This window comes from Zonotrichia leucophrys, chromosome 28 (assembly GCF_028769735.1).
Source record: "Zonotrichia leucophrys gambelii isolate GWCS_2022_RI chromosome 28, RI_Zleu_2.0, whole genome shotgun sequence".
In the NCBI taxonomy this organism is placed as follows: domain Eukaryota; kingdom Metazoa; phylum Chordata; class Aves; order Passeriformes; family Passerellidae; genus Zonotrichia; species Zonotrichia leucophrys.
In genome coordinates, this window is record NC_088197.1 from 511,017 (window position 1) to 531,198 (window position 20,182).

The 20,182-nt window shown below is 48.3% G+C and overlaps 1 protein-coding gene and 1 long non-coding RNA gene across 2 annotated transcripts; one reads left to right on the forward strand and one right to left on the reverse strand.

Annotated features, from left to right (window-relative positions):
• Positions 1–587: 587 nt before the first annotated feature.
• On the reverse strand, positions 588–18,031 carry RAB11B (RAB11B, member RAS oncogene family). The gene is made up of 5 exons (XM_064734595.1): positions 17,875–18,031; positions 12,236–12,431; positions 10,183–10,376; positions 8,582–8,662; positions 588–5,242 (listed from the first exon to the last, which is right to left on the reverse strand). The coding sequence occupies exons 1-5, from the start codon at positions 17,912–17,914 to the stop codon at positions 5,097–5,099; spliced, it is 657 nt and encodes a 218-aa protein (XP_064590665.1). The 5' UTR covers positions 17,915–18,031; the 3' UTR covers positions 588–5,096.
• A 249-nt stretch (positions 18,032–18,280) lies between these two features.
• Positions 18,281–20,182, forward strand: LOC135458897 (uncharacterized). Its single transcript, XR_010442946.1, has 3 exons — positions 18,281–18,738; positions 19,032–19,125; positions 19,764–20,182. It is a non-coding gene; the product is annotated as an uncharacterized LOC135458897 (long non-coding RNA).

A 20,182-nucleotide genomic window follows, 5' to 3' on the forward strand; every position in this document is an offset into this window, starting at 1 on the left:
AATGGACTGCGGGTAACCCGCCAGCGTAGCAACGCGACCCCGCTGGCAACAGCCGGCGGCCAATAGCGGCCCTGCGGCCACGCCCCGCCCTCCCTCCGCCCCGACACCCGGGCCACGCCCTCCCCTCTTGCTCCGCCCCCAGCCCAGGGCCCGCCCCCGCACTGCCCCCGCCCCCAGCACCGGGAGGGCTCGGCCAGCGCCGGCCCCAGAGCGGGACAGCGGGACAGAGGAACACGGGGAGAGAGGGAGAGCGGAACAGGGGGACACGGGGACAGAGGGACACTGGGACAGAGAGACACCGGGACAGAGGGACACCGGGACAGGCGGACACGGGCACCGCGGGACACTGCGATAGAGGGACACGGGCACAGAGGGCACCGGGACAGGGGGACACGGGCACAGAGGGACACCGGGACACCGCCCAGCGCGGCGCCCTGCGGCAGTGCAAAGCCCCGGGGACAGCGGGAACCCCGTCCCGCCGCTCCGGGGGCCCTGGCAGGGGCATCCCCCCCCCATCCCGGCTCTGGCTCGGGAGCCCCCCCAGCTTATTCTCCAGTTGTGTCTGGAACAGAACTTTACACAGACGGTATGATTTGGCAATCTTTATATCCACAATACATCATAACCATGCACAAAAATCGAGTGGTGTGTTTATTTACAAAGTGAATTGCACTTAACACAGGAACCAGGAATAAAAGTAAATGAAAGGAACCTCTCTTCTGGGTTGCATAAAGGCCCACTACTATTTATAGCCTACAAAGCCTGACAGTCAACACTACCATGCATTATCTGATCAGTGTAAAATAGGAATTGCTGTTATTTATTGAAACAGTGCAGCCCTGGAGATACTCATTCCATGGAAACATTCCATAAATCACCAACTTCATTTAAGAGTCTGCAAGTAAAGAGAATCTACCCTTCAGCCCCCACTTACTGTGCTTTACTTGAAGGACAGTTAGTCTTAACCTCCAATTGTCTGATTTTCCTTAGCTGAAATTCAAGCTCCTACCTTTAACACTGTTCTAGTTTTTTATGGAGGAAAAAAATCTTCCCTAGGTGACTGAGCCACTTCACTGGGATCTTCTTTTCTTCTACGGAGTCCAGAACCTCTAAGCAAGTTCTTCCTTCTGCTTGGAAGGGAAATGAGCACCAAGCCTCGGCAAGACTCAACTAGAAACAGATCCCACCCCACCTTGTGGAGCAGCACAGCACGCAGGGACCAAAGCACCAGGAGCAAAAATACCTCCTCTACAATTTTCCAACAGCTTTTGTTAAGTAACTGGTTCAAATAAAGGCTCAGCCCAAGCCACACCACGGCCAGCCAAGAGCTCTGTGCTCACACAAGAGGTCAGCAGGGAGTCACAGGACAGCACCCAAACAGGGCATCCCTGGCCCCACAGAGCTGACCTCCAGAGCACACACTGAAATCTTTGTAACTAAGTAGCAAGCCATAAGTCATCAACTGGATTTTTATATTTATACAAATATGGAGCTTTAAAACTTTCCTAGGAACCAAACCTCCTTGTTCTGTGCAGGCTCCAGTGAAGATCCCAGACTAACTCCCCTGTCTGGAAGCAATGACTTTGCAGGAAAAGAGGCTGGATTGATCTGATCTGCCCAAGGAATTCATTTTACAAATTCACTGTTTGTGTGCTCAGGACCAAGTCACTCTTTTACGTATGCATTTTAGCCTTCACCCTCCCCATCACTAAGAGGAGAGGCAACATGACAGACTCCTGCCTAATTCTGCATTAAAGGAGCTGTTCTAGACAGCAGCAGGAGCCTCTGTGGTTGTGTTATGACACAGGTGCAGTACTCAGGGCTTTGTAGTGTTTTCAATAGTTAAAGGAAAGTCAGCCTCAACATCCAAGTAAAGCAAGCAAAGCACACATTCCTTCTTTTCACAGGCAGCTTTCCTGTTATCAGGAATTTTACAAAAGCCAAACTTGGCCCCCAAATCCCTTGGGGCAGATGGAAGAGAGCTGTAACCTTTTTTTTTCCTGACAGTAATACTGAGAGACACACAGCCAGCAAAGCTGTGGGATGAAGCAGTCAAGTTGAGGTTACATGTAGTTCTCTAATTTCCACATCAGGAAAGCATGCTTAAGGAGTCTGGGCTACTGCAGAGCTTCTCTGAATGTCAGACAGCTCTTCCAGCATTTCCAGCTTCCTCAGGATTCCTCCAAGTCTTCCCCTCAGTAATTCCAGCACAGTAGTGGGCTGGGTTGTGTGGATGCAGTTTCTAAGGAGCACACAATGCTTCATCAGGACCCCAGGAACCCCAGATCACAAGCCTTGTCCCCAGTCTGTGCACAGAACATGGCCTAGCCTGGCAGAACTGATCCAATGTCCTTTTTCAATTCTCACACACAGCCCTGTGCTTAGTCTGGGCAGGAGCACCTCAGACCCACAGAGGGGCTGTGGCTCTGCCTGGAGAGCAGCACAGCAGCCTGGAGGAGAGCCTTGTCTCACAGGGAGGGACCACAGCAGGTGAAAGCCCCCAGCCCATTCCAGGGCTCTCAGGAGCTGCATGGGTGCCCGTGGGCACACACCCACTGCCCTGCGTGCCCCACAAAGGGCAGGAGCCTCTCCCTGCCACACAACACAACAGAATGGTCCAAGGTCCACCAGTGCTCAGGGGCTTTGGACAATGGGGTTGTTCAAGAGCTCTTCAATACCCATAAATTTAACTGCACTTAAGCCCTAGACACTGACCTTTCACTGGGACTCTGCAGCAAAGTTTAAAGGCTTCCACAAAGTCAAAGACTAAAGAAAATCTTTGAAGAGACAAGCAAGTGACTAAACTGCTTATTGGCTTCTCACACCAGGCCAAACGGATTCTAGAAACTTCATGTTAAGAGCAGGACTTGCAGAGTAAGCATGTTAATACATCACGCTGAACTAATGAGTCTTCTTAACAGTACAATTTCTCCTCATGCTGTCCAGCTGATTTCTTTATATAAAGTCTGTTCAAAAATTAAGGAGCCCAGCTCCACCAGTGTCCACTTGTTCTCAAATGAAATATTTTCAGTATTTCACAATTTTCCATTCTCTCATTGCCAGCTGTCTGAACACTGACTGCATTTCATGTTCTGGTCTTGGACCTCCAAAAAGGAGATATCCCAGTTCCCACCTTCTCTCAACAGAATGCTAGTGAAGCAAATACCAAGTGTTGAAAGTGCTTCCTGAACTGGAGCTCCCTTAGGACAGAGCCCTGTGATGCCTACCAAGGAATTCATACCCTCATTCAATGGGATCAGGCTGCAAGCATGCACCCTTGAACCTTGAAGGGAACCTCTAAACAAAGCTGAAGAGTGAAAGTGCCAGCACCATGTGCATCCTGTGCTGTGAGCTGGAGCCCTCTCAGTGCATACAGTACAAAATTAAAGGCATTGGTCTGGAAATCTTATAAAAGAAAAACCATCAGAGTTAACTGCCCTTAATTTTATTACGTAACCAGACAGAACAGTTGAGACTGGAATGTCAGATTTCCTCTTCAAGCACAATTCACAGTTTCATATTTGCTTTGTATCAGTAAAGAAAAATCAACTCACTAATATGCAGCTGGGATTCATCCAGTGAGGTACAGGCTCAGAATACAGAGCAAAAACTCACTGCAAATGGTGCCACAAGCCTTCAGGGAGCAGCAGGTGCTTTCCAGCTCCTCCTTTAGATCATTTCACCCAGTATTTGCCATCAGAACATTCAGCGGATACCGGAGGGGATACAAGTGTGCAAGAGCTAGTGAGTGATGAAAAGCCATCAGAGATTTGCACAAGCAAGCAAGAGACTGACTACACAAAGTTGTGGTAACATTCTTCCCATTCAGCACAACGAAGAATTATAGTAGTTAGCCCTGCCGATGACAAATCTGTTACATCAGTGAAGTACAATCATTTAAGAGTTACAGTCTGCAGTTCAGTAAAACGGTAAGAGGAAAACAACAGATTAGTAGTTATTATGTGAAATCCTAATATTATGCATTTTAGTAGAGGTCAATAGTGAAAGATCATGAAGAGAAAGTTCCAGATACTATGAATCTGAAGAAGTTTTACAAAATGTATAAAGTATTGTGTTTCTCTACAACAACCAAAACCCTTACAAGTGCAGGTATATATGTGACATGAAAATATTGCCTCACTCACTCAGACAGGGGCAGGAGAGATCTAGAGAAAAAGCAGCATGCAAAAAAAAACCCCTGGAACTAGCGCAGATCCTGCTTTCAGACACTGACCTACAGTACAAAAGAAGCCTACTTGTACAGGCTGCAAAAGGTTTCTGAAATCAATGTGCTGGCACTTACTGTACAATAATGTTAACTGATTAACATAAGCCATGAATAAATATTACGCCACTTCATAAAGCCTGCACAGGCATTCATGGTGGCAGAGAAAGCAATGCAGACATATTTCATTGTTCCCAAATAAACAAGAAGAGAGAAAGATTTCCCAAGCAGGAAACAGTAAACTACACAGCCAGACTAACTGTATTAGGGGTAATTACAGAATAAGTAATGTTATTTTCAACAGCTTTCTTATGTGTGTGCAGCCACTAAAATCCTCACTGTGAGACTTCATCAGGACAGAAAACAGAGCATTTGGCAGGATAGCTAGTTTAATTTCTCCCCCATGTTTACAGAAACACAAGAAAAAGAGATATCTGACTATGGGAGGAAAAAACCTTGTCACCTAAATAGAGTTATTTCTTCAACTGGTAGAGTCAAGTCCCATTGTTCCCCTCCCAGAAAATAACAACAACAACAAAACCAAACTGAAAAAATCCTAGCAAAACCAAAAAAAGCCTATTTGATAAGAGTGTTTCATGGGATAATATCCAGCAGCAGATTTTCCAACACAAACATGTCTATCAGATCAGTGACTACATTTCAAGCCCAGAAGTCACCACATGGAAGGGGTTTCAGAGGCAGGAGGATGTTAGCCCTACAATTAAAGCTCTAATATGAGAGGGGAGATTTGGGAATGGAATAAAGGAGGGAGGGGGGAGGGAGTCACTGAATCACAGGAGATAGGAAGTGCACACAAGTTTCTAAATGAAGCACAGACAAAGTGGAGGGCACAAGAGTCATCTAGAGAAGGTCACAGGTTCTGACAGCACTGGAGTTTGTTGGATTTCTGTCCGTCAGTGGTTGGCGGGACGCTGATATCCACCACGTTGTTGCCTGGAGACTCATCGTGCGCAGACCGGTCGGCGATTTGCTTCTGCGACACGATGCGGTAGATCTCTGCAAGGACAGCACACGGTGAGAACATGCCAGAACTGAGAAGGAGATTTTAACTTGAGGGCTCTGAAAGGGAATCTAGGCTAATCAGATGTGGTGTGTAACATCTGGTTGGCATTCCAGCTCTGGAATGAATACACCAGCTCTGTCTGGAAAAGTTACTAAGACAAGAGTCCTCATTGCCTTCCACAATAGCACTTCCTATCCTGTTCTTTTTCAATGATTCCATGAAAATGGGGATTATTAAAAGGGTTTTTGTTGCAGTGTGTTGCAACTTCCTGTTTTACTTCCCAGTCCCTTCCCAGGTGTGGCAATACCTCTCTCCCTTCCCCCTCGCCCCCTTGCTGAGTGAGTTCTGTCAATCAGGCTTAACATTCCAGCAAGGCCATTGTGTGGTTGGTCAAGTTCAAAGGATGCCCTTCAGGCCTGGGGTCATTGGCCTGTCTGGGTGTCCCTCGTCCCCTGAGACCCTCCTCCTCCCACCTGGTTGGTGCTCACCTGTCCCTTCCCCTCCCCCTGTCCCTGGGCTTCAATTGAGCCAGGACCATGTGCTCAGCATTCTGTTGGAGCTGTTACCAAGATTCAGATGTTTGTGACCATGCAATAAACTCTGGATTAAACCCTCCGACAGAATCCGTCTCCTTTTCCTCTTCACCTTAGCCTGAAGCCCTTCCCACCTGAGGTAAACTGAGTTTCTACAAGCCTGGGTTTGTTTCAATGCCCAGCTGCAACCTAAAGCCAGCCAAAAGTGTCTCTGAGGTGAAACACCACAGTTGCCGCCTTTGGCCCAGCAGCAAGGGTCAGACGAGCCCGGGCACAATCTACCTGGTAATATTGGGATCTTATTCCAATAGGTTTTCAAATGGGAAAGGAGCAAGAATGCTCATTCTAAAACAGGGAATCATCATCTTTGTGATTAAAAAAAAGCAAGCAGCATACTTTAGAAACACCAATCACCAGGGTGCTGGGAAACCTCCGCAGCAGCAACAGGTTACCCAATGCCCACCTCCACTCCCAGCAACTGCTGCCACCAAGTAACAGCAATGCTCCTCTGCAACACATCAGTGTTCCCACCAAGTAACAGCAATGCTCCTCCCTGCAACACATCAGCTTTCTTACCTATGACAGTAAAAGCTGCATGGGTCCATAAAGCCCCAGTCTTCTCCAAATTAATTTATTTGACTCAAACTAACTTAATGCTTGAAAGCATACAGATCCACAAAGCTGTAACCACTGAAGACAGACCGCCAACTTAAAAGCTTTCACAAACAAACTGTTTCAATTGCATACTTAGCAGAAGTCTTGTAAGTGGAAAGGTTTTTAAGTTAAATTATTTCACTGACTATAAGCCCTTGTTCCAACTTCCCTCCATTGTGAAACAGGAAAAGGGCAAGTACTTTCCTGGAAGTCTGTGGTAAATATTATGGTCACATTCATACAGCCACAACCCCACAACAGCAACACCCAAAGCCTTTAGTAAGGATTAAAATTCACAGAGGATTTTGCAGGGTTTTTTTATGGGGATTTTTGGTGGTTTTTTGGGGTTTTTTTTAAGAATCTGCACAACATATATTTATGTTGTTTAAAATGAAAACCTTTAACTCAAGGCCAATCTTGTCACTGGCTACCAACAGATCTTTGCTAAAGGGAGGAGGAGGGTTGTTCAGAGGCTGTCACACCTTTTTCTTTCCTGCTCAGTACTGTATTTGAATTTCAGCTGTTTAGAGCGGTTGCCAAGCCCCCTTTGCTTTCAGGTAGCATCTCTTTGGGGTGTTCAGTGTGGTTTTTTTCCTTCCAGTTATTAGTGATTCCTCAAACAAGTGGCCAGTAAGGAAACTCCTGTCCTGCTGTTCCCATTCTCTTCCCTCCACCAAGTCCCCTGTGGTGGTTCCCAACTCACTACTCCACACAGCACATTTTCCAAGGTTCCTTCTCTCTTAGAAGGATGATTCTCCCCCAGGTGTAATCACTTTAGGAATAATCTTTTCAGGACTTCTCAGTCTTATTATCCATGTGCCTATGCTACCCGACCAGACAATCTCAACACTTTTGGGAGCCCAGGGTGCTGAGAGAGAGGGTTTGAGTTCAGTTTGCCTGGGCCTGACCTCAGCCTGAGGTGTTACAGCACTGTGGCTCTCCTAGAGTGGCCTGAGGCCAGCATCTCTAACCAGGGTCGGTCTCAGGACAACACTGCAAGGGAAGACAGGATGGATGGTGACTGTTGAACTACACTCAGAACACTAAAATAAAAAATACTCTCTCAAAGTGCCAGGGAAGTTGCTTCAAATCCAGCCAAGTGTCCCAGGTCAGCCACAAATCTGCTACACAGTGCAAGACCAGCCCAGCTCCAGCTCTGGGCAGTCGGCTCTGCCTCACACTCCAGATGCTTCACTAGTGGCTCTTGAATAACAAAGATCTGCTGGGCACCAAATACAGCCCATTCCTCATCTGTCAGGCAGATTTACCTATAAGGGCAGCTTGGGTACCCTTTATTTCCTGTCTGCCTCGTCTTGGGCACCTTGGAGTCAGAGCTGGGGTTGCTCAGTCTGGAGAAGAAAAGGCTCTGGGAAAATCTTAATGCAGACCACCAACAACTACAGTCCCCCAAGAAGCTGGAGAGGGACTTTGGACAAGGTCCTGGAGGTACAGAACAAGGGGGAATAGCTTCCCACTGCCACAGGGCAGGGCTGGATGGGATCTTGGGCAGGAATTGTTCCCTGGCAGGGTGGGCAGGCCCTGGCACAGGGTGCCCAGAGCAGCTGGGGCTGCCCCTGGATCCCTGGCAGTGCCCAAGGCCAGGCTGGACAGGGCTAGGAGCAGCCTGGGACAGTGGGAGGTGTCCCTGCCTGTGGCTCACTGTCAACTTGACATCCTCCAGAACCCACAGGTCCTTCTCTGCAGAAGATGCTGTTGGTGCAGTGCAGTCACCACCTTTGCTATCAGCTGAGAATAAGAGTTCAGTAGTCTGAAAATGGCACCAGCCTGCTTTGGTGCAAGAGAAGACACTGCAACATTTAACTTCCAGCATGGCTGGGGCTTCACCGCTGAGATTTTGTGCAGGCACAGAAGTACAGTTACTAGTCCCTTTACAACAGTGCTATTGCAATAGCTCGAACTTATGGAACATCAGGAGACAGAAACCTCCAGGAGACAGAAACCCTCACCTGGGACAGAAAGGGGTGTATGGGGTGGGAGGCAGAACACAAAGGTGAGATTAGAAAACTTGCAAAGCAACCATTGCTCCCACCACTCATTTCCAAAACATTCCAGAAAACTACAGACTATGCCCATGAAGAAGATCCACCACCTCAGCAGCTCCTGTGAATCCATAACAAACCATACCTGTAAGGATGTTCTTGAAGGCTTCTTCTACATTTGTAGAGTCCAGAGCAGATGTTTCAATAAAAGATAAATTATTTTTTTCTGTAATAAACAAGAAGTGGTTCGGTTAAACAAATTAATGACACTTTATTTCACATTTAATTTGAGGGCTTTTAACTTTTATTTTAGGCCAAACCAGCCAGGACCCAGTAATTTTTTTCTTTTCCTTGTTGCACAAGGAACACCTTGGTGCTGGAGTTCAGCAACATTTCCTTTGCCCAAAGTGCAAGAACATTTTCCCCACTGCAGCCCTTGCTCAGTCAAACAACACAAAATACCATTCTCTTCTGGCTACAGATCACACCCAGAGGTACCCTGAGCAAGAGCCCCAGCAAAAGCACATCAGCTGCTACAGAGACACAATTCTCCTCTGCAATCCCAAGATCAAAAGACCTATACTTTCCTAATCAGACCCCACTTCCAAATAACAATGACCCCCTGAAATAGTCTATTTTCTTCTTTCCTCTTACAATGCAATTTTTAAAAATTATTATTAAAAAAGGAAAGTGATTAACACTCAAATATCATGCCTAGAATGGTTCTGTATCACCTGCCCAGGAACAGGCAAATTTCAGTAATGGAACTTAAACAGCAACAATTAGAGCATCACTAGCAATTTAAAACAGCCTCAGGAGGAAGTCCAGGGTTAAAAAGTAAGAAGCCGAATCAAGTGACCGAAGTAAGAGACTATCTGGGGCACCCACCAACTTGTTTTGCTTCTTTTACATAAATGTCACTTCTCCTCCATCTGAAAATTTAAAGTGCCTTTATTACCCTTAGGGTACTTGCTTACCAGCAAACTTCAGAAAGTGTGTATAAGCAAGCCTTGGTAATATTTCTAGAAGTATTTTAGAAGCTGTACATTTACATTCCACCTCCAAGCTTGACAGCCACACAAAAGCTGAATGTCCCCAGGCCTTTCAGGACAAAAGAATATCTGACCAGTGCTCTGCCAGGTAAGGAAGAGAGAAGGAATGCAGTGGAAGCATCTTACATAACTCACTTGACTTCTCCCAACAAATGATAATTCTCAAACCTGATGATCGCTGCATTTAGGTGAGACTAGATGACACCACTACATGCATCAGTGCTCTAGAGCAGCAACCACCCCATCTAAGGGAAGCTTCAGCATTCATTTGTAGCTGTCCACATTGATATCTACTCAGCAGAAGCAGATCTCTAGGAAGGAAGGATGGACATTTTATATTGTGATTTTTTTTTTATTGTGACAGTCTCTCTTCTAAACACTGCTTACTGTTTCTAGCCTTGTTAGAAGAATGTTTATTCTTCAGCTATCAGGCAGCTCAAGGACAGCGTTTCAAAAACATGTACTACCACTAGATTTAAAAAACAACAGAAAACTGCAAACTAAAAATGGCAAAGAGAATTCTCCAAAAAAAACAAACCAACCACACATGCCAGTTAATAAGTCAAGATACTTCAATATAAAAAACCAAAAACGAACAAAACATCTTAAATGCCTTTTTTAGGGTCCAAACTAAAGCTGGAGGTGGGAGCTGAGCCCTGGACAAACGGTGAGATCCCAGCAGCCCCAGCCATACCTGCGAAGGCCCGGGCCTCGTCAGTGGGCACGGCCCGCAGGTGGCGCAGGTCGCTCTTGTTGCCCACCAGCATGATGACGATGTTGTTGTCGGCGTGGTCCCGCAGCTCCTTCAGCCAGCGCTCCACGTTCTCGTAGGTGAGGTGTTTGGCGATGTCATAGACGAGCAGAGCCCCAACAGCACCGCGGTAGTACCTGAAAGCAGGAGGCACAGAGGCACAGCCCTTCAGCAGGGCTCTGTCCCAGCCACACCAGCACCCAGCCCACCCCGCCCTCTGTAACGCGCTCCCCGTCAGAAAAAGCTGTGCTGATGCAGACACTCTTGTTGGAGTGGTTTTGAAGCCTAAGACCAAGTTCCAAATACAGGGCTTTTCTCTAATAGCATTTCTAAAAAAATCCAGTGTGCGTACCAAAATGCTGGAGAGCCTCCAGAAACCAGGACTGAAAATGTCCTGTCTGCTCCAGCTGTGCATAGGAAAACTCACCATTGCAGAATCACTGCAGCTGGGAGGTTTTTGTGAAGTTACAACCTAACTTTCTCCAGGAAAACAGCCCTTAATAAAATGTCAGTATTTGTTCCTGATCCTTCAACTACCTCCTGTCCCTCCTACAAATTACAGAGGGGACTCTGGACTATATTGTCACTATCCACCAAGCTCTAATCCAGGAACAGGGTTTGCCTCCTCAGCGCAGGTTTGGGCCCATTTCAACACAAGCCAAGGGCTCAGCTCAGCAGAAGCCAATCTGTATCAGCAATCCTGTAACATCCGTATCTCTCTTCCACACAATCCTACCATTTCTCCTCAGCTCTGCCAGCACCTGTCTGACATGTTGTTGAACTGAGTCAGGGCACCAAGTCAGCAGAAATCATTCTCTTTTCCCTGATGTTTGGCATTCTGCTGGCTGAGCAGGCTGAACTGGCTGAGTGATGTGTCAAGCAGCAGTTAGTGCCAGCACAAAGAAGAGGCAGGATCACAGGACTGCAGCTGCACTAACTCCCAGCAGTAAAACCTGTTGTTGATGACCCAGACTAGACTAGAAGTTTTTACAGCAAACCAAGGGTCACAAAAAAATTTCTTTAAGTCACACTAACGATTCCAGAAAATATGCAATTTGAAATTGTCACTTACATCTGCTTCTGCATCCCTTTCCCTATAGACTGCTCCCTTTGGGCATCAGGGTCTCCTGGTTTTCTCCCACCTTGACAAAATTCCTTTTACCTTGAGTTTAATGGCTCAATCAGTTTGTGACTCAGAAACATGTTTTTACCTTTAAAAACTTATACACATCTGTAACATAACAAAAAATCAACTCACTGATCAAAAAATGCTCTGGAGAACCAGGTCTGACCAAAGGATTTGCTTTGTGTCCTCTGCAGGATACTTTTGCCAGCATAGAAATAGGTACAGCTCAAAGCACTCTGCAGACTAACAAGGTGCCACAGGTGAAAAAGCTTCTCACCTCCAGGGATTGTGCCCAATATTGCACAGCCAGCACTACCATTGTTGCCTTCCAATTCCTGGCTACTCAGTGTCTGCGCTCATGTATCTAATTTGCAGGGCTGTGACTAATTCTAAGTCATTGAGATTTCAAAGGACTTTGTGGCTGCAGGTTTTCCTAAAAATACCCTCAATCTCAAGACTGAGGAGGCAGTTGAGACCAGAAGCCATGGGTGTTACAGAAAGCCACCATACCTAGACCAAAACTTGATACCAACAGTACCCAGCTTCCATCTGAAATGACACTCACTCCACATAATGAATGCATCACATTCAGCATAGACAAAAAACTAAATCCCAAAACTCCAACAGAATTTCCCACAGTTTTGATTTAAGCTGTCATTTCTTTCCATAACCATAACATGAGAATCTAAAACGTACTTTTATTATATTAATCAAGGGAACACAAAAGTATTTGCTACCTTATGACTTGGATCCACACTTAAGCCTGTCACAATGACATTGTCATGTGTGCCAAGTGTGTTTCATTCTCTACCCATCCATTTATCTGCAGCATCTCTCTGCAATCCCGTTGAGCACAGGCAGGGTACTCACGCTGAGGTGATGGCTCGGTATCGCTCCTGGCCCGCAGTGTCCCAGATCTGGGCTTTTATCGTCTTCCCGTCCACCTGGATGCTCCTGGTGGCAAATTCCACCCCAATGGTGCTCTTGCTTTCCAGATTGAACTCATTGCGTGTGAAACGGGACAGAAGATTACTTTTCCCAACTCCAGAGTCTCCAATCAACACAACTGAAAGCAGAGACATAATTTTCACAATTAATTTCTCACACCAGCACCAACTCCAGACTGCAGTGTGGCCTGGCAGGCAGCACCCACCAGAAATGCACTCAGATAACACAGGAGAGACAACACAGACAACACCACAGCCTTTACTATGCACACCTTGCTTCTCCAAGCCCAGGAGAGCCCCAAGCTGTTTTGTGGTGAGCAGCTGCTCAGTCCTCAGAGGTGAAAATGAGAAATTGCTACAGTGACTCTCAAAGTCAAACAGTGCTTTGGAAGCCCCAACCACTGCAGCAAGCAGAGGTAAGACATGCCCCTCACACACTCAACCTTTGCCACAGGAAGGCTGCAACCCACATTTTAAGAAACACTACAGGCAAGAACATGGCAACAGGCCACTTGTCTGCCCAACAAAAGCCTTTGTACAGTGTAAGTGAACTCTATTTTTATTAAAAAAACAAAAAAACATGGTAAGTAAACAATCATTTGCAGTCCCTGTTGGAGTCATATAGGGTGTTCTAATTCAATAATTTAATTAATAAATCTGTTCACCACAAAAAGAGAAAAACGGGAGATATTTGGTACTACAAAAAAGATACAAAGCAAAGCAGAACTTCATCCAACAAAACAAGTTGTAGTAGACTGCATGAGAAGTAAGAGATGAGCTAGAAACCTCTGCCCCCGCACAGGGTGTTGCCATGATAACAGAAAAATGTAAGTGCAGAGATCTTCAGCACGCAAAACCCAGCTTTCCTGAAAGGAATTGTGAAAACAAAGGCACATCTTGAGGCAGGAGGTTCCCTCTACTTTTTTTTCTTATAGATGAGAGCAAGAAACACAGCTGAAACAGCTGAGCCAAGCTCCCTTCCTCTCACAAACACTCTTATCACATACCCTTTGGAATTCAAGTGTCCTGGCTCAAGCAAAAAAGGAAGAAAGGCAGCCAGCCTCTGTGAGCTTCTTTAACCTTGGGAATATTTCCTACTCCAGGTCTAAGCAAAGATTTGCTGATCTTCCTCATTCATTTGGTCTGCTTTTCTGTAGGAAAAGCAGACATGGACAAAAAACAGTCCCAATTTCCCCCCAGCAACTACAGAAGAACCTTCTCATTGCACACTCCCAGAATGAGCTCACCAGTGTTTTCCCAGGCCAAGGATCACGCTTGTCTTTCAGTGGTGCCTCAGCTTTTCTCTGCTCAGGCCATTGTTTGAGGATGGAGCCCTGCTCCAGCTCGCTGCCACCCCAGCCCTGAGCGCATTCCTCGGCTGGTGCTGGACCCTGGCTCTGCTGCACAGGGCCATTGTTGAAAGGCTGGAGAGCCCCTGTGCAGCTCATCTGCCTGAGAGCACAGGCAGACAATTGTGCTGGCACAGCTGAGCAGGCAAAACACAGCACAGCAGGAACGGGCAGCCAGCACAGCGTGGCAAGGCACCACAACTCCCACCCAGGAGAACTTCAAGCAGCTCCTCACAGGGCTCTGCCTGCCCTGACAAACAGCGTAAACCACTTTTTAGGGTATGAGAACAGATAGATTTAAAAAAAAAAAATTATTCCAAGTTCTAACTCTAGGATTTTGTCAGCTTTATTTTCCAGACAGTTTTCCATCACTAATTCCATGGGAGCTTCCAAGAACAGGCAGAGGTCACCCATCCTGCCCAGGGAGCTGGGGCTGGAGTAGGCTCCATCCTACAGCAAAGCCCTGGCCAGAACCAAAAGTAACAATATCCACCACACAAGCTAGACCAGACTGGAAGACCCCTGAGGCTTCCAACTGTTTCTGAAGGGAGCTATCTTCCCATGAGTTTGCAGCTGGAGAAAGCACAGCCTTTCCACATTCTAGCCATCTCTCAGGCTCTGGCATTTTAAAACTATCAATTGGGGCATAAACCATGCAAATGGCTCCCAGGTCATTAACTCCATCTGTCACTGGAAGAAAATTCCAGGGGTCCTGTGCTCCTCTGGCTGGTTATTCACAGGCTCCCTTCACCGTGCTGCCCCACACTCCAGCACAGCTTCTAGGAGAGCATTTTTCACAAGTCAAAGGAAGGCAACCAGATCCCAGTTCAATAAAGAGCATTCCTAGAGTTTCCATGTGCTTCTTATTAATACCCAATCTTGAGCACTAAAAGGGCATTTTCACTTTCAGGAGAAAGATGCCAAGACTGGGGACCCCACATGCAGAGAGAAGCTACAAACTTATTTTCTACAGGAGCTGAGCAAGAAGATACCTTCAACATTCTGGACTAAGTGATTAGATCTTGGGAAAGTTTCTAAATTTGGTAAAAGACCACCACACAGTATTGCCTGTTCAAATTCAGAAGTCATGACAGAGAAGGAAAGAGTTCCAAATGACAGCTTAAGAGTCTGAATACTCTCTAAACACATCTCACCAGAACCCAGGAACTCGCTCTCAAAATGCCCCCAAGGGCCACACTGGTGATGAAAAGACCCTGGCAGTGACAGGAACCAATAAACAGCACCAGCCACCTTCAGATGGCCCAGAGCACACAGACAGGCCTTGCACAGTGCCCTGTTTATATCCTGAATCCTGCTCCTTCAGTATTTCCTGATTTTCCCTCTCCTCCAGCACCCCCTGCCACTGTGTGGGTTATGCATCACCACCACATCACCCATCCATCAGCTCAGTCACCACCTCACTCTGCCTCCTGTGTCTGCAGCACAATCCCACCCCAAACACCTGCCCTGGACACTGACATCCTTGTACACAACAAGCCAAAGTCAGAATGGAAATTCCGGTGCCATACATCACTGGTAAGAAAGGGGAAATAAACAGATCAATTTATGACAGAATTCTAAAAACACTCATTTATCCATCTGGGAAAAAGAATATATACTTTTGAGAATATAAGAAGATTAAGACTCCCTCTAGCAGAGACCATCTAATGAGAGTTTGTGATAAATCTGAAGTACATAAGGTTGCCAGATATTGGTGACTAATAGGATACACATTTGTTGTTAAAAACCACAGCCATAGCTACACAGAGACTAATCAGAGCAGTCTAAATTCCCACAAAAGTAAAAGAATGCTCTTTTGCCCTATGGCTGATTTTCCTGCCTTTTTCATGAGCCAGCACACATCTGCACAACCTCAGATTTAATTTTTAAAATAAACACTGAGAGTAGCTAATCTTGGGAGCAAAATTAATGTGCAGCTCACATTTAATAGGTACAAGGCATCCAACATTTTTAACGGCTCTTCAAAGGTCATGAATTAAATTCCAAATCAACGCATTCAAAACACATCCTGAAAAGCCCCTGCTTTTTCACCATTCCTGCTACAACACTGACTGAGAATAGAGGGCAGAACTGCTGGCTCCACTTGGGTCACATCCCTGAGCACAGGCACAAGCTCCTCGCAGCCTCAGTGCCCCACGCAGCCCTGCATACAAACCTTGGCTCCTTCCCCCAAAGGATGGTTTAGGCACTTTGGTAAAGAGTAGTATTCTGTTGTGATCAATAAAATAAGCAGTTCTGTTGGGATGCACACAGAAAAAAAGGGAAATTGGGAACAAAGAAGCAGTAGGTCAGCAGAGCAGATCTGACTATAATCACTCACAATCCCAGACTGCTCCCAAACCTTAAGTTAGTCACTGCCTGCCACATGCTGTCCTTTGCAAATAGGTGGTAGGGGAAACAGTCAAGCTTTAAATTTAATAAAAATAAACCTTCCCAGACTTAAGATCCTCCTACATCATTATTTCTACCTCCAACTACTACACAGACTGGCAGAACATAGTTCAAAAGTCATCTGTGTAGCTAAGAAGGGGCTAAACCACAAACCAAACAAAGTCCTGGACATCATTACAGCAACTGTCCTTGAGGTTTAATTCCACTATTGAAGGAGGCAAAAGAAAAGTAGGAGAGTTGGTACCACAGCAGAGCACTCATCCCACTTGGTCCCATTTATATTATTTTTTGTCTAGTCCCAAAAAGCCTCAGAAGAAGGAAAAGATAAATAATCAAACGCACAAAGAAATCCTTCTCTATCTACTTTTTTTTTTTTTTAGAAATCCACACAACAACCCCTCCCAAAAGATGCACAGAAAAGGACAATTCTCTCACCCGTTTTTTATTAAGTGCTACAAAGTTTGCCAGCATCACCACAGCACAGATCCTGACCAAATGGCTTTAGGTTCAGTCTCATTCCAAATAACATTAAAAACGCATTTCAAAGCAAGTATTTTTAAGATGAATGCATTCTCCCTAGCTAATTGACTATTCAGAGAAGGAAAAAAATAAGTACAATTTTTAAGCTTTCAAGTTCCTGGCTATTAAACCACCTGGGAAACAGACTTCAGAAGGAAACTACTTCAGACTCAGACAGTTTAGTATATTTTTACAGTCTGGTTGTCTGCTTTATAGGCAGAGAAGAAATAAGGGCTTTTTTCCCCATTGTCTTCAAGATTCAACCCACTGTAAAACAAATAAAGCAAATGGGCAAATATATTTATAAAATATTTCCCACAGATGAGTAACTGCCCTTTTCTTTGCTCCACAAGTTTCAGAATCACTGCTGCCCTTGTGAGCGTCCAGGTACAAAGACATCGAACGCCGGGGAAATTGTCACAGCAGCAGGAGACCCCCAGAGCCCTCACAGACACCACAGCACCGCTGGCTCTGCCCTTCCCGAGAGTGAACTCTGGGGATGGAAATCAGCTTTCAGCCACTCTACCAACAGTAGATCTAGTGCAAAACAGGCTAGGAAACCAAAGCCGAGGGTGCTACACCCACCTGCACTGCTCCTCGGGCCTCACAGGCAGAGCTGCGGGCTGCTCCGGGAAATTGGGCAGCTCGAGCCCCTGGACAGGCCGGCCTGGGGAAACACCCACGGGACAGAGACCCCGCAGCCATCCCACGGGATGACATCCTCCGGCTGCCTCCAGAGCCAGCGCAGGAGGAGCAGCACCGAGCCTTCACAAGAGCCCTGGCCAGCCCGACATGCCACAGGAAGGGGCAGGGCAGGCGGCAAACACCCATCAGCACAGCCAGTTAACGCCGCTCCGCTCCCAGGCTCCCGGTACCGGCGCTCAGCGGGGACCTGCGAAGGAGCCTCCACCGAAATTGGCGGTTTTGCAGCTCCGACTCGACACCAGGCGATCTCCACACAGCCACAGGCACGGCTGGGCAGAGCCCCGGCCCGCGGCCCGCCCGCTCCCCGCCGCGGCTCCGGTCGCCCCCGGGGATCGCAGCCGCCCAGCTGCTGGCGCACAGCCCACACGGGCCGGGCCGGGCCGGGGCGGAGCGGAGCGGGCAGGCCCTTGCGGCTCTCCTGCCGTTCCCCCGGCTCTGCCCCGGCTCAGACCAGGCCGGCGGCCCACAAGGCCGTCCCGCGCACCAAGGCCGCGGCGGACGCCCCGAGCCCGCGCGGCCCGCTGGTCCCGGCCGAGACCGGCGCGGTGCGGCGGCCGCGGCCCTGCTGAGCACGTACCTTTGAACAGATAGTCGTACTCGTCGTCGCGGGTGCCCATGGCGATGGCGGCGCCGACCCTCTGCCTGCCCGGCACCGACCGCGGCCCAGCCGGGGAGGGGCGCTCCCGCACCACCCAATCAGCGCCCGCCAGAGACCGCAGGAGGCGGGCGCTGTGCCAGACCTATCAAGGATAGCCAATAAATGACGGGAATTCCACTGACTGGCGGGGAACGATGTCCAATCAAAGAGAGGCAGCTGGGGAGGGGCGGTGCTTGGGTGCCCGAGCTGGGACCCTGAGAGACGGGGCGGGGTTTGTGTGAGGGCCGGGGCGGGGCTCCGGGGCGCCGAGCGGGGGCAGTCTGCTCGCGGCGGGGGCTGCGCCGGGTGGGGGGCGGCCCTCAGGGCCGTGGGGACCCTCCCGGTTTGAGCGGGATCGCTGGGAGAGAGGTTTCGCCCCGTCTGAGAGTGACCCCCGATCGCTGGGCATGGCGCCGGCTCTGCGCCGGGGAGGGAACCGGCCCGGCCCGGGGATCAGCGCAGCAGCGGAGCCGGGGAACCCGGCGGGGGAGGCCTTCAGCAGCGCCCCAGGACGCGCGGCTGCCGCCCAGAGCCCCCGGCCGGCCCCCTCGCTTCCCCCTCGGGCCGCTCCGTGCCCCGCTTAGCGCTCCCGGCCCCACCTTCCTGCTCAACAGCAGCTGAAAGGCTGTTCTGGCGCATACATGCCCTCACGGGGACACAATTGCTCGAGGAAAGCATTTCCCTTTCTTTTTCCTGGCACGGCTCTAGGCAGTTTCCTGAGAGGAGCAGTGAAGAAAGGCAGAGGCTGTGGCCGCTCGGGCAGTGACGGCAGGACGCCCTTCGCCTCGGCTTTGCGGGCTCCAGGTGGGACATCCTTCATCCTTCACCTTCCGACGGCAGAGCTACAGCAGCTCACCCTGGGAACGCTGTCCGGGCTGCAGGGGCAGCCTCTCGGGTGTCCTGCTGCCCTGGTGGCTCCTTCTCGTGACCCCATACAACTTATGTACACTTGTGTCCCATCACTGGACTGACACCTTTGGTTGTTGTTGGACAAACCCTGGCAGGGAAACTGCCGACTCCCTCCCCTCCTCAGTGATGTGCAGGGAGGTGGCTGTGCTCATCACACATTTCTCTCTGTGCTGTGCTCCTCACGACAGGTCTGCCCTACTTCCCTGGAGGAGTGTTTATCCAGCTAAAGGATTAGTGCATCTGCAGTATCACAGAGGGAGCAGCAGTAAGACTGAGACAATGGTGAGGGGAAAGCTCTGGCTTTGGACTTATTTTTGCTGTCTTAGGGTGATGCTCAAAGTGGGAGCCATGTCAGGGTGGGGACAGATTCAGACCCTCCAGGCTCTGTGGCTCTGAGCTGCTTTCAGCTTCCCCCAGTTGTGAAAACCTTAGACAGACAGGACCATGGTATCCAAGGGATCCCATTTCCAAAAATAAGTGCTAATAAATTAATGGGGGCAGACAAAGAGGCAGCAGCCTCACAGCTTGGCTGGGTGACACCCAGGCTATCAATGACCCAGGCTCTGAGAATGGGTAACAACCAACATGCTGCAAGCACACTACAGTCCCACTGCCAAGGTATCCCTGTTGCATATCAGGCAATTGAAGCAGCAGGGAAGGAAAGCCAAAATTTCACAGAACCTGCAGTCCAGGAAAGATGCAGCTCCAGCCTACCAATGGCTTGGGCCGGTTGTTCCTCTGTGACAGGCAGCAATTGCTGAAGGAGTGGGGAGGGAATCTTTTCTTAGGGGTTCTGGTGCTCACATGCAGCATGGAGCATCAGACTTTTAATCCTTCTGATGCCAGAGGGAGTTTTAACACCAGGATCTACAGGAAGGTGTTACTACTTTCTCCTGTTGATGCTATTCCTGTTTCTACAGGACCCCAGTGAAATGCCTTGGTGGGTGATGACTAGAGCACATCCAGGGGTGCTAAACATCCAATGATCAACACTTAAATAGCATCAGGAGGAACAAAGCTGGAACATGTTGGATGCAGAATCTCTTAGGAAGGGCTATTGTCCCATGCTGAGTTTCTCACTGCTGACAATGCTGCAACCAGTGAGTAGCTATGTGACAGGAGGGAGAGGAGGGTGACTCCTTGCTGGTCTGCAGAGGGGGCCTTTACTTCCCTGATTTGCTCTGCACAGTAGAAGTAAAACATCTTATTTTCATTATTACAAGCAACTTTTTTAGTTCTGAACTGAACACTTATGGAGGAATGCCTAAAAAACCACTAAAGCTATTTTTTATTAGTTTGGATGGAAATCACTTTCTTCTTTTCTTCTAATGCCTGGGAG